Source organism: Phaenicophaeus curvirostris, chromosome 3 (genome assembly GCF_032191515.1).
Source record: "Phaenicophaeus curvirostris isolate KB17595 chromosome 3, BPBGC_Pcur_1.0, whole genome shotgun sequence".
Classification (NCBI taxonomy): domain Eukaryota; kingdom Metazoa; phylum Chordata; class Aves; order Cuculiformes; family Cuculidae; genus Phaenicophaeus; species Phaenicophaeus curvirostris.
In genome coordinates, this window is record NC_091394.1 from 7,686,009 (window position 1) to 7,698,936 (window position 12,928).

A 12,928-nucleotide genomic window follows, 5' to 3' on the forward strand; every position below is an offset into this window, starting at 1 on the left:
ACAGCCTGCAACTTTTTTTAGTGAGGTTTCCTGTCACCTTTTTTTCATACAGTCATTTTTCCTTCCATTCCTACTGTGTCTCTCTTTTTTTGTCACCTGCCTATTGAGCGATTCCCAGCAATAATATATAAATACTTTATTTGTAGAATTTTATTTGGAATGAAGTCAGTATTCTGGTTTTCACATTTTTATTTATTAAATAAATACTAGGAAAGGCAAATCAGATTAAATATAGTAACTATAATAATTGTTAACACTTAATTACTAATGTTATTGTACACCTTGGATATACACCTATAATTTCTGACTTGGATTGTTCTCTGACCTTTTCCATTATCCTTCTGATCAGAGTAAAGCTTTTTCATGGAACTAGTTTCTTCTAGTTTTATTTAGCTCCTTACATTTTTTTTTCAATTTGCAGTAGCACTAGAGCACTGAATGCCTAGGGTTTGCCATGTTTATAATATATGTATTGAGCTATTATTTTCCAATGTCTTTGCTAAATCCTCTAAAGGAGTATTTCTTCATTCCTTTGTTAAACTGCTGAACTTTTTCCTCCTGAAGAATTCGTAATATTTAGAAGATGTCAATAGTACTGGACTTCATATTGTAACCAGAGGGCATTTATGTCCTCAGATTTTACCCCTGGGAAATCTGTGCATTGCCTTTTAGTCTTGTAAAATGCACACGCGCTTGTTTAATTCAAATTTCAGTTCTATAATAAATAGTTTGAACAAATACTATTTTTATTTGGCACTTCTGTTTAATCTTGGTCTCATTCACCCTCATTCCTTCTTGGTTTATTCACTTAAGTTATCTGCACAAAATATGCAAAAAGTACACCTCCCCTTTTCAGGCATTTCTCAAAGTCTCTTAGTTTTGGAGACAACCGGTTACGGAGCCAGGAGCTTTCGTTAAGGACAAAGATTCTGGAGGGTTTAATTTGGAAGTCCCACTGTGCATTTTTAACTTGTCTCTATTTTATTACTGTATTTGGGTACAATATGTACTTTTCCATGTCACTATATAAGATATATCACCAGCAGTTCTTTTCATTGCTGTTATGCTCACATCACCCATGAGTATGACAAGCTATTATCTTTTCTCATAATCTGCCAATCATAAATGCAGATTTTTATTTTCTTATAAGCAATCATCTTTGTAATGATGCTCACAATTAGATAGTTCTTTGCTCCCATACCAGTTCTCTGACATTCTTTTCTGAGCTTCAAGGAAACCTCTTTTCCTTCAATTGACTTGGCAGCTATTCTCTTATGATTCCAGTAAGGAGATTTGTATTTGTATAGGACAAACCAATATTAGGTATTAAATACTTCAGCATCATCTTCCTCACACCCCTATCCCCCTCACTTTGTTCTTACAGGCACAGTCAGAGAATGTCTTGTTGGACCTTTTTCCCCTCTATATTTCTTGTAAATGTATTCTGAGCTCAGGGTGTAAGTTTGTTTCGTTCTCTTACCTGGAAGTGTAGATACCACCTTTTCCTGGTGATTTTTAGTTTTCTCAGCCTGTGTACATCTTGATCTGTGAATTGCACTTCTCTGGTTAACCACACCACTCTATTTACACACTATTTATTCAGTCCACATTACTGATGGATGACATGGTACTTTTCCTCAGAACCATCCAAAAACTATGCTTTGTTTCTCTGTCTCTGTAGTCTTTCCTTTGCTCTGAGTATCTGCAGAACATTTTCCAATAGTTTGTTATTGGTAATAATATGTTCCTCTGTATATCTCTCTGGCTTTGTCTCTTGCACTACAACTTCAGGTTTTACTTCTGCGATGTTATGAGATTTGTTATTTCTTGCAGTTCCTGTTTCTACAATATTTAGATTTACTTTTTCTCTCATACTCTGTGTCTTAGAACTCATTTGGGTCTTTACTAATGCTTTCTTTGTTGGAGGGAATTTCCCTTTTCTGCAATACTGCCTAGTTCCACCTCTTTGCTGCAGTTGTTTATGTGCTGGAAGTGTGGCCACCACTATGCAAAAAGCAAAAATTCTGTAACAAACGTGTTTCTTATCTGACCTGAAGCCCTGTTATACTGGAACCTCTCAGAAAGAATCATAGAATCATAGAATAACCAGGTTGGAAGAGACCCACTGGATCATCGAGTCCAACCATTCCTATCAAACACTAAACCATGCCCCTTAGCACCTCGTCCACCTGTGCCTTAAACACCTCCAGGGAAGGTGACTCAACCACCTCCCTGGGCAGCCTCTGCCAGTGCCCAATGACCCTTTCTGTGAAAAATTTTTTCCTAATGTCCAGCCTAAATCTCCCCTGGCGGAGCTTGAGGCCATTCCCTCTTGTCCTGTCCCCCCGTCAAGGACAGAGGTGGAAAGAATAATCTATAAAAAAGCTGCCTTTTTAAATGGAAGTTTGCATAAACTGACAAAAAAGAATGTCTAAAATACCAAAAAGATAAAAAAAATGCAGAAAAGAAGGGAGAGTTCAGATGTTCTATGAGGGAGGAAGAAATAGAATTTAGCAGAAGCTACAATTTACTAAGCAAATGAAATTAATCTTGCATGTATAAGGAATGATATAGATGATGCAATTACTTCTTGTGATGTCTGAAAAAAAAGAGAATGAGATAAGTTCTGTTGTTTGTCAGTTTAAATCAACGTTTGGTCATTCAGGACTTTATCACCTATATTCAGGACATTATTCGCTACTAGATCAGTTTAACAATCCTGAAACAAATTAAGCTAATATACTAAATTGTAGGAGGCTGGGGGAACCTGTCAAAAAGAGTTCCTATGCATGCCTCATTTGATAAAAGCAATAAAACCCCCCCCCAACACATCAGTCCTAACAGTGTGGCTCTAGTTTGCTTATAGAAGAATATTGTGCTCCAGTAAGGTCACAACGTGGCAGTCTTTGGAAATCCAGTTATTGGGAGACTATCAGTGAGGAAAAGGAACAAAAAAAATTAGGAAACAAATGAAGGTAATGAAAAGCAAGTACTCTTGAGGAAAAGCGGTAGGTGCCTTTGCTGTCTTTGATCAGTTCTTGTGGCTCCCTTTAGAATGTGTGTAGTGAATTGGCTCAGAAGTAAAACGCCAGTGGATTAGGCATGGATGGTACTGAAACCCATCATTTGCTGGCATTCAGAGCTCTGTTTTGTGCTTTCTCTTGATACTTTGTGAATCCAAAGAAAATTTAGACTATCACACAGGGGCCTTCATTTCTCAATTATTAGCCTTTGGCAATGACTCCAGAACCAACAACTTTCAAAACAGGGCAACCATTTTATCCCATGATATATGCTGCTTTTTTTTTTGTTGCTGTGTTCTTGTAACACTTCCTCTCACCAGCCAAATAACTACTCCATGTCCACCCAAAAGACTATGAACAAAACAAGTCACCTTTGCGTGCTTTATCAGGCTGCCGCTTGACACAGGTGATGGAAAAGCAAAATAAACCTTCCTCCTGACCTAAAACTGTCTTCATTTTTCTTACTCAAAAGGCCAAGGCAGAGTAAAAATTCCACTTTCATGACCCTTTTTGCTTCTGGGTCTTGCCTCACAGGTAACAGAGAGATTAGTGGTAAAATGATCAGGTCCTGTCAGTCCATGTGAGTGAAGATAGATGCAAGAATAAATATCAGCCTGTCACACAGGGTTTATAATGAAAATGATCCTTGCAGCTTGAAGAACAGGTTGCTAGGAAGTAGACACAGAGACATTTCAAAGATACTGCACTTTATTGGAGGTTGGCTTTTAACCCAGGTAGCAATGTTTGGTTTCCTTAAATATTTTCTGTAGTATTGATTTCACCTTTTCCCCCTGTTAAGGCTATGAGGCTATGACTACATTAACAAGTATTGGATAGGAATAGGAATTCATCTTGAGGATTCCAGGCCGGCATTAGATTTTTTTGGGGGGAAATTTACTTAGGTCTCAATCTAGTTTGGACCTGTAGACTGAACATTCTGAACATAGTTGGAGTACTCTGAAGCATACCTTTTGGGCTAGGTTAATTTGAATCTTAGACAGTTTGTGTGCCTGGAGCCTATTTTTAAGTGCAGTGTTTTACTACAATAAAAAATAAATAATTGAAGTCAAGGTCTGAACTCAAACACTAACACAGATGCTTTGTAAGGTATCACTGGTTTACTTACCAACCCTATCAGATATAGTGGTCACTCAGCTCTAGAGCTTCAGCTATACTCTACATGTTTCACTACTCACTTTCCAAAAGGGAAGTGATCCTTGACAACACTTGAAAAGAGCTTTGGCTTGGACGTGCCTGAAACTTGTCTTTGTTATTCAGGCCTCTTATTTAGATCATCTCACAGAACGATGGCCTTCCCATTTCTGATGACAAAGACTATAGCAAGTAACCAAGTCTAATTGAAAATAATTGCATTTACTGAAAATGATTGACAGTTACTACTACAGTAATTTGATCACTAATCATTATATGGTGAGAGTTCAGCAACTGTTTTTCTGCTGACTGTCCTACAAATTATGTGGTGACAAAGGAGTTGGTGACCTGAGGACTGCTAAGAATTGTGCATAGAGGAATCTGACACAGTAGAGAGAGTCATTGCAAATTCACATAGACAGACCTGTTAGATTATGATTTCAGCTGCGCCTTTCTTGCATTACCTTGTTTTACGTTAGATGACAGCAGTTTGCATAATGAAAGGGAGATGTTGTAAGTGGGCTTTATAGAATTCATATATTAATCTCAGAACAGCTATTTTGGTGAGTGAGTTTTGTCCTTTGAAGTTTTTTTTCCTGTCAGTTAGGATCCATCTCTATACATCACGATAAATGCAGCACTGGAAGTAGGTAAACTGGTTGCTTAATAATAATTCTAATACAAACCCAGTCAATCATACCATAGACCTGGTATTTAAAACTAGTCTTAACAGCAAGATTTCCAAGAAAGACACTATGTTACACCTAGCAAATCTCCCTGTAGGTAAAAATTGATTTGTATACAATGAGATAGGAAGTATGTAATTTTTCTCAGTTTTCATATCTGGTTATATTTGGTGCTCCAGGATGAGTGCTACGAACCTATCTAGGATAAATTAGCAAATGTCTTCATTATTGGTTGTTCTGGTTGTTCACTCGATTTTTCAAAACACTACAGGTATAATATTTTTGTAGATCCATGAAAACAAATCAGAAGAACGTTTAAATTCTGATAAATGACTACTTAAATTGTATGATTATCAAAGTAATATTTTAGAATATTAATTTCATCTTCTCTTTGTCAATTCATAAATATCAGTATTTCGGAAAGTAGCCCTTTTAACAACATCTTCCATATAATTTTTCCTCAAATGAGAATACTTCATTGTCTAAATTATCCAAAAAGAGTTTATTGTCTCAGCTCTAGTCTCATGATAGCTGATTTTAGTAGTTCTTTCACTTTTACAGGAAGAAACACATTAACACAGTTTATGAAATGAACTGTCACATGCAAACCATTAGCATAAAAAGAGTATTTTATTTGACTTGGATTTGAAACTTAAGAACTGGGAATTGTCAAAGTATTTACTCATTTATATTATCAATTATAGCTACTCAACTGCTATATTATATTCATCTTGCAGAAACTTGCTATTCAATATAATAATAAGATCTTTAATAATGTTTACTATGTGTATGAAATGCATAGTATACATAATAGTGTGTACAATGAGATATATGAACGTATGTGGAAAAACACAAAGCAAAATCCAGTGGACTTCTGGCCTCGATGAAATGACACGCATGATACCAAGTCTCGTGGCTTTTGCTTGGCTGCAGTAGAATTCCAATGATCTTCTGCTCCTTGAAAGGATAGACTTTCTAATACTTTCTTCAACTTTTATTAGTAAACTCAAAATAATCTCTTAAATTATTTTAGCAAACTGTTCCTGTGGGTCAGCTCTTTTATGATAAATTAGTGGTTATTGAAGTATCTGTATTTAGGGTCTTATTTTACTGTTTGAGATCTCTTTTTGGCTCCAGAGTCCTCTTGCAGAATTTCACCTGTAGAAGGAAGGAGTGATTATGGCAAAGATCAGAATTCACGCTGCTTCAGTGTGAAAGATGCTGCATGTGGCTGAGTGGTAGTGAGTACGCAGAGAAGGCCACTGGCTTTCTGAAAGCTGAGTCATAGTGGGCAAAACCACTTGAATGTCTCAAAAATTGAGAATTCCGGTACGATGTGAGATATATGCACCAGGATTTCTGCAGGTGCCACAAAATCCTCTCTCATGCACTGTTGTATACAGTGATCTTTGATATACATGGAACATACACTGTATGTCTGAAGCATGTTGTATATGCATCCCAAGCTAGAGTGAGACAGGGAATGCTTTTGCTACTGTTGCTGTGACATGTTCTCGAGTAACATAGAAAACTCTTCCCATTTTGAAACTATCCTCTCTTGAATATGAGTGAGACTGTTATCCTTAATTTTTAAGGAGGCCAGAAGTGTCTGCCTACAAAATGGGCCACACAATGGTGTTGCAGAATTCTGTTGCATCTGTCTTATTCCTGGCAATTTTGCCTCTCCAGTAACACATCCATGAGCACATTGTCTTGTGGGTGAGACGTGAGCTATTGGAAGAAGCAGCTTTTGTATATCACTGTGCTTGTTAAGTCAAACTCCGTTTGTAGCATTATTTCAACTCAGCGGGGCAAGAACAGATGAGAAAGTTCACCTAGCACAATTTGCAAATATGAAGTTACCATCAAACATGCTTTTGTATAGGGTGTGTGGGGTTTTTTGTAAGATCTAAGACCCTACAGCCTAACAAGGACAGAAGGAACTGCTGTGACCCTTCAAAAAGAGGGAACTTTCCCTCCTTAGAATGATAGAAAAGCTCCTTTTGGTAAGCTAATGAGTTACAGTGTGTTAAATCTTATTGTTGGCACAGGACTTATGCACCCATCTGTTACAAAAGAGTTTCTTTTCTCAGGAATTATGCACTGCAATTGAAAGAACATCTTATTGCCTTCAAAAATTATTGCATGGGAAGCAGGAGATTAAGTTTTATAATCGTTGAGCTTTTCTTGTTTAGGTGAAAGCCCAGCTTCAAAAGATGGGAGCTATGCAACCCATAAACATATTTCTCCGTCAAGAAATCGACCACATGCAACATGTTATATCAAGGGTCCGAGCAACACTGACTGATCTCAAATTGGCTATTGATGGTAAGTTACAATATTAAAAATCGTATTAATTAAGGTGCAATATTTATTACTAGAGGTTGCTTATAGAATATGACTAAATAAATGTTGCCCTTCCTTACCTCTCTTTCTACCTCTTTCTCTTCTGTTCTCTACCTCCCCCCATTTTCCTTTTTCTCTCTCTTTATCATATGACCACTAATTGTGGTCCTTAAAGCCTCCCGACTGCATCTCTAAGGGCACTCTAGCTTAATTTATTCTGTATGCATGTGCTTCAGCACTGCAGTTCATGTCCCACTGCACTACTACACTTCTGTGATTCTCTCTAGGGTCTCTACTGTGAGCAGAGGAGCTGAATTGCATGATTTAGGGCCACAGGTCAGGTGCAAGAGTCATTTATGAAATTAAGCTGAGACATAATGATGTAGAACAAGGTAGAAGTGTTGCTACTAAGTAATTGAGAGACCGGGCACTCAGGAGCCCAGGTGGTAAAGATTCTAATTTAAGGTGAGATTTGCAATGTTCATGAAACTGGTTATACGACATGTGATGTCTCTAAATGGAAACTGAAGTTAGTGGGAGGGCCAGCCAGAAGAGAATGATAGGGTTCTGCTTTTAGCCTTCACAGGAGGTAGACAACAGCACTGTATCTCTTAGAGACAGGAGTATTTGACTGAAAGTAAGGAGTGATGAATGTAGTTAAAGTAAATCAAGAGCTAGGTGACTAGAAGCAGATGGAAAATTTGATCAGAAAAGGAGTGAGGAAAAAGGAGGGAGATGCTGTTACTGTCTGCATTTTTGTTCTCACTCCCTATTTTGCTCTTCTGCAAGAGCTGGATAATCCAGGAAAGAAAGCATGCTGTTGCTCAGCCAAGCTCCTTGAATTAACAGTAAATGAAAATGAAGCAGAAATGGTTCGATTCCACTAGTTAAGATCTTGCTCAAGTCTCTGACAGAGAGGCAGAAAAATATCTGAGACATCAAACTATCCCCGCAGGGAGAAGGTCAGAGTGCCTCAAAACTATTCCCTTCTCATATAGGCGACGGCAATACTGTGATCTGTCTTATTGTTGTTTTCCAGTCTTTTGACAATAAGTCTTTCATGAAGGGAGATTTATTTTAATTTGTGATTTTGTTATATAAGAATAAAAAAGGATTTTTTTTCTTATGTGTATGATTCACTGAGGCAACAATACATGCTTCAGAAACATCATGCCTCTAATATGAATCTAGGAAAGAGATTCATAAATGTGCCCAAGGCTAACTGGCTTCCATATCCTCTAATAACCCATGCAAAGATAAAGCTGGAAGAAATAATTGTCCTCTGTTTCAATGCTGAACTGAAAGCTCCCTTTTATATGTGCATAGAGTCCCTTTTCAAGTAAATAATTCTTTCCATCCACAAAAATATTAATCTTTCCTTGATTGTGACAGATATATTTAAAATCTCAAAATGTATGATATTTTACAGAAGGGTGGTTGAGTAACATAATTTATTTGCACTTAGTATTCAGTTCCATAATGGGCACAGTCCTCTACCAGGTGTTTAATCAAGTTAATGCTGTAACTTTTGTGCATCCCTCTAAAACATTCTAATTTTCTTAGGGACAGAGAAGTTAAATACAGTAAAGAATTGGTCTGAACACAAAATTGTATGTATAGATAACAGTAACGATTAATGGTTTCTCTCAGATTCATGATACATCACGTGCATGTGGTAGACCCTTAATTAGGGGAAGAAAGGAACATTTAGGCACTTTCTGTTCCCTCAGCAAAGGAATAAACCCCAAACTCTCTCATACTGGATTCTTCCCTAAAACTAGTCAACTGCAGTGCTCCTTTTCCTTTACAGTGATGTAAACTGATCTGCCTGCTCAAAGAGGACATACAAATTTTGACTTCTGACCTGGTCATGCACCTGGCTTTGTCTTTATGAATCTGTTAAGACTCGAGCACCCACTTATAGCAGATCTTAATTTAAAACCAATATTGTGTTTAAGAATATAGTGCATCTTCATGTTGTGTCATGTAACTTTGTGAAAGAAGATTTGAATATTTGATTCTGTAAGTTGATAGATGGACCCTGTCATTTTGCTGTTGTTCACTTGAGTTACATTTGAGGTAATATAAAGCCCTTCTCAGTGACAGCCAACGTGCAGCTGAACATTGTTGAGGGAATTAGTCAAGCCAGTTTTGTCCCTCTACCCAGAGGGCAGATTAAGCCGTGTTCAGCTTTTGGGAGGGGTGAGGATGCTCAGCATGCGTCCAGCGTGTTGGCAGCCGTGCCCCACAAGCCTGCATCTCCACTAATAAACTTTGCTGCCTGGAGGGATACTTTCTTTGGATTCAATTGTAATAATTAGATTGTGGCTGCACTTTGTACTCTCAGTGATGTCCCAACTATTAGTTCTGTTTTATTTACTTATTGATTGCCCAGAATTTATTTCTCTGTTGGTGTAATACAGAGCTTCACATAGATCAGAAAACAGCAGTGATGATTGTCCTCTCTAGTGACCTAAATAGAGGCAATGTTCCAATAGAGAAATCTTCTTACAGACAAGGAAAAACCTGTTTTCTCATCTTTTTGTCTGGGGAGCAGTAAGACATGTGGCTTGAACCAAAACTCCAGATCCTAATGGCTTATGACCATCAGGTCTTGAGCCCCTGGCAGAAGGTGACCGTATTCTTTGTAGGGCAGTATTTGTGCTATAGTGTTCGTGTGTACGTGCCTTATCTCCCTGGCTGTTAGTTGAGGAGTGGACTCTTCAAACCCTTGTCCAACTAATGAAGATTTTAAATGCAGTAATGTCTTCAAATGCAGTAAAATCTAATGACCCTATCAGTTATTCCTAGTCTATTAGAGTTTGTTTGAAGAGAACTGAATGTGGCTTATCTGTGAGACTGGAGGAGTTATCTTTATTTCTTCATGCACTGAAGTAGGAGTGGTAAGTGTCTGGATGGCACCCTGATGTGTTTTCTATCAGTGAAGAAAGTGAGAAGAGAGATTCTGTGGTAGTTATTCCTAGCCCCCCTTGAGTGGCTTTCATGAATCTCAGCGATGGAGCGTGCTTGTACTAACACTGAAAGTGTATGTTGAGTCCTTGGCAATGGAAATAAGCACAGCTTTTCACTTGGTTTTATATCCTAATTTTTTAGACCTACTTAACACTCTGTTTAAGGGCTTGTCATGAAAGAAACGAGTGCTTAACTCATTTATTTATGAGTGTATCTAGATTCTGCTTTGGTTATAAAACCACATCCACTTGGCATTTGCTTCTGGTACCTTATAGCTTTCTATTTTCTAACTAATTCTTTGGAACTGCCCGTTTCATGAACAAGTGAAAGCCATACAGGAAACCTTGAATTTGTTATCATTGCATGTCATGTATGTACCACAGGATCACAGAACTCCTGCTGCTATTTGTGCAGTACTTGCAGAAGTAGGAGAGAGAAGTCCTTTTCCTGTTAACATTATTTCCTGAGGATGTAGCAATCCCTCTAAAAGCTTTTACATGACTTGTAATGTGGAAAGATTAGTTTCCACAGGTCCAGAGTTTTTGTTCCTTTCGTTTTTCTTAGTGCTTACAAGACAAGCATTGTGCAAATACCTAGGGGAGTCATAAGCCATGAGAGCAACACAGAAGACAAAGAACTCGAATCAACTACTTCAGAAGTCATCATAGCATTTGTCATGGGGAAGATCTATGAAGCTTAAGCAAACTTTCCACTGCAACTACAATATGGAGCCCCTCATGTTACAAAGCTGGCATATTTTCATGCATGTATCGCACACCGTACATAAACTACTGGCCAGGACTTGGAAAGAAAAATAAATTACAAATTACTCTTATCCCACACTGCAAGACAAGGCAATCAGAGCTTTTGGAATAATAGGAATCAGGAATAGGATCAGGAAAAAGGATATTACTAAGGGTGCTTTTTACCCACAGAGACATGTACCATGTGCATGTTCTTTAAATATTTCAGGTATATGTTTATGCCAGGTTGAGAAATGTGAGAAGATATAAGTGAGACTATTGACACAGAAAGTATTGGAGAAAAAAAAAAGCATGATGTAGCTGTTTCTAATATTTTGGAAGTTTATAATTCAGACAAAGCTGAATAATTGTTGTTAGTAACAAGGCCTTGAAGAATACTGGCACATTTCACTTATTTCTGTACAACTCAGTAATATAAAAAACATATTAAAAACTCGTCCGTTACCTGCTTTTAGCTCCTCACTATCCTTTTGTTGTGCTGCTAACCAGTGTGTTGGCTTTAGGTGTTTCCTTATTGTCATTAATGTAAGAATATGTTGAAACAACCAGACCTTCATGTAGACAATAGATAGCATACAATTCTACGTACATATTAGGCATCACTTAGAATCTCTGTGTCATCTACAAAATTCATGTCAAGTCCCTGAAAGAATGAGGTAAAGATTCATTGGTTTTTTTTCAATTCAGAATACCATGATTATGACAGTAATGTTTGCATCATTTTGCTGCAAGGAATTTCTGTTCATTGTATGTAGCACCTTACAAGAGGGATATCAATGAAATCCAAAGAACCAAAACAACTAGCCAATGATTTTTTTCTAATCTATGTACTGAAAAACTGAAACTCAGGAAATTAGTCTTGCCAGAGTGCACAGGAAAGGTAATTTCCTTGAAGGGAAGGAGTATGGACTAATTTCCACCAGCTAAATTCTGTTTTGACTCATAATGCTTCAAGACTGCTAACAAATATGATTTTAAGTTGGCCTGCTGGTGATGGCAATAGTCTTTTGGACTGAAAGATCCTGGACTCTTACCTTACTGATTCTTATAATATGTGTGCATAAAGCTTGTGGGGCTTGTCTGTGTATTCCCCTTTTGGATGAGAATTTTATTTGAAGATGATTAAGAGCGCTCATTGAGGATATTAGTGGAATGTAGCAATGGGGAATTCATTTGTGGAATGGATGGGATGAGTCTAGTGTGTGTTGTGGCATAGTTACTCTTGGCTGGCTCAGCAGCTCTCATCAATTATTTGCTCCTCACCCTGATAAGGATGCCAGAATGCCTCCTTGTTGTCTTTTACAAAGTGTGGTGTGTTATTTCTGGGCTTCTTACTGAGTGTTCTGTATGCTTGCCATGATGCTGGCCAGGACAACTGTTTAGAAACGCACATTGCATGTTTAAGACAAACTGCAGAAAACAGTTTATCTGCCTGTTCTGTTACTTTTGCTGAGGGTAGTGATTTGTATTACTTTTTGAGAGGCGTGCGTGGACTTTCATCTTTGAGTAATTGTTGTAAAATTGTTATTTTCAGTCCTTTGGTGAGTGTAGCCAAGTGCATTTAGTACTGGAACTGGTAAGTTTTTGGAACACCTTGTAAAGTTACTTTGAAATTGCCTTCTTTGTAACGGAAGGAATTAGCTGTTGCAGACAATATAGGATTTATGTGCTCTTCTAGCTGAAAAATTGCATGCTTCTCAAGTTTCTCAGTTTCTTTCATCTCTCCTGACTTGAAGAACTGTATCAGAGCATTCTACACCCGAAAAAGAAGGTGGAAAACAAGCATAAAGCAGAAGAGGGACAAAGGTTAGGTGCAGCAGGAGAGAATATCACAGTGCAAGTGAAAAACGGAGGGAGTATTGTGTGTTCCAGGGCTTGGCTGATTGATTTACTCTTCCTGTTCTGAACACCAGGAGCAAAAGGAGGTGATGAATTGTTGAGGGTTTGGGGATGAAAACAGCATGGTGGGGTTAAATGAGTTTCT

General features: G+C 37.8%; 1 protein-coding gene across 1 annotated transcript in view; it reads left to right on the forward strand.

The window, feature by feature from the left end:
• Window positions 1-12,928, forward strand: part of LOC138718786 (dynein axonemal heavy chain 5-like) — a 148,716-nt gene that overhangs the window by 124,682 nt on the left and 11,106 nt on the right. Inside the window, exon 73 of the mRNA XM_069853348.1 lies at window positions 7,057-7,189. Within this exon, the coding sequence (XP_069709449.1) occupies window positions 7,057-7,189 (133 nt within the window). The remainder of the gene's footprint in view (window positions 1-7,056; window positions 7,190-12,928) is intronic.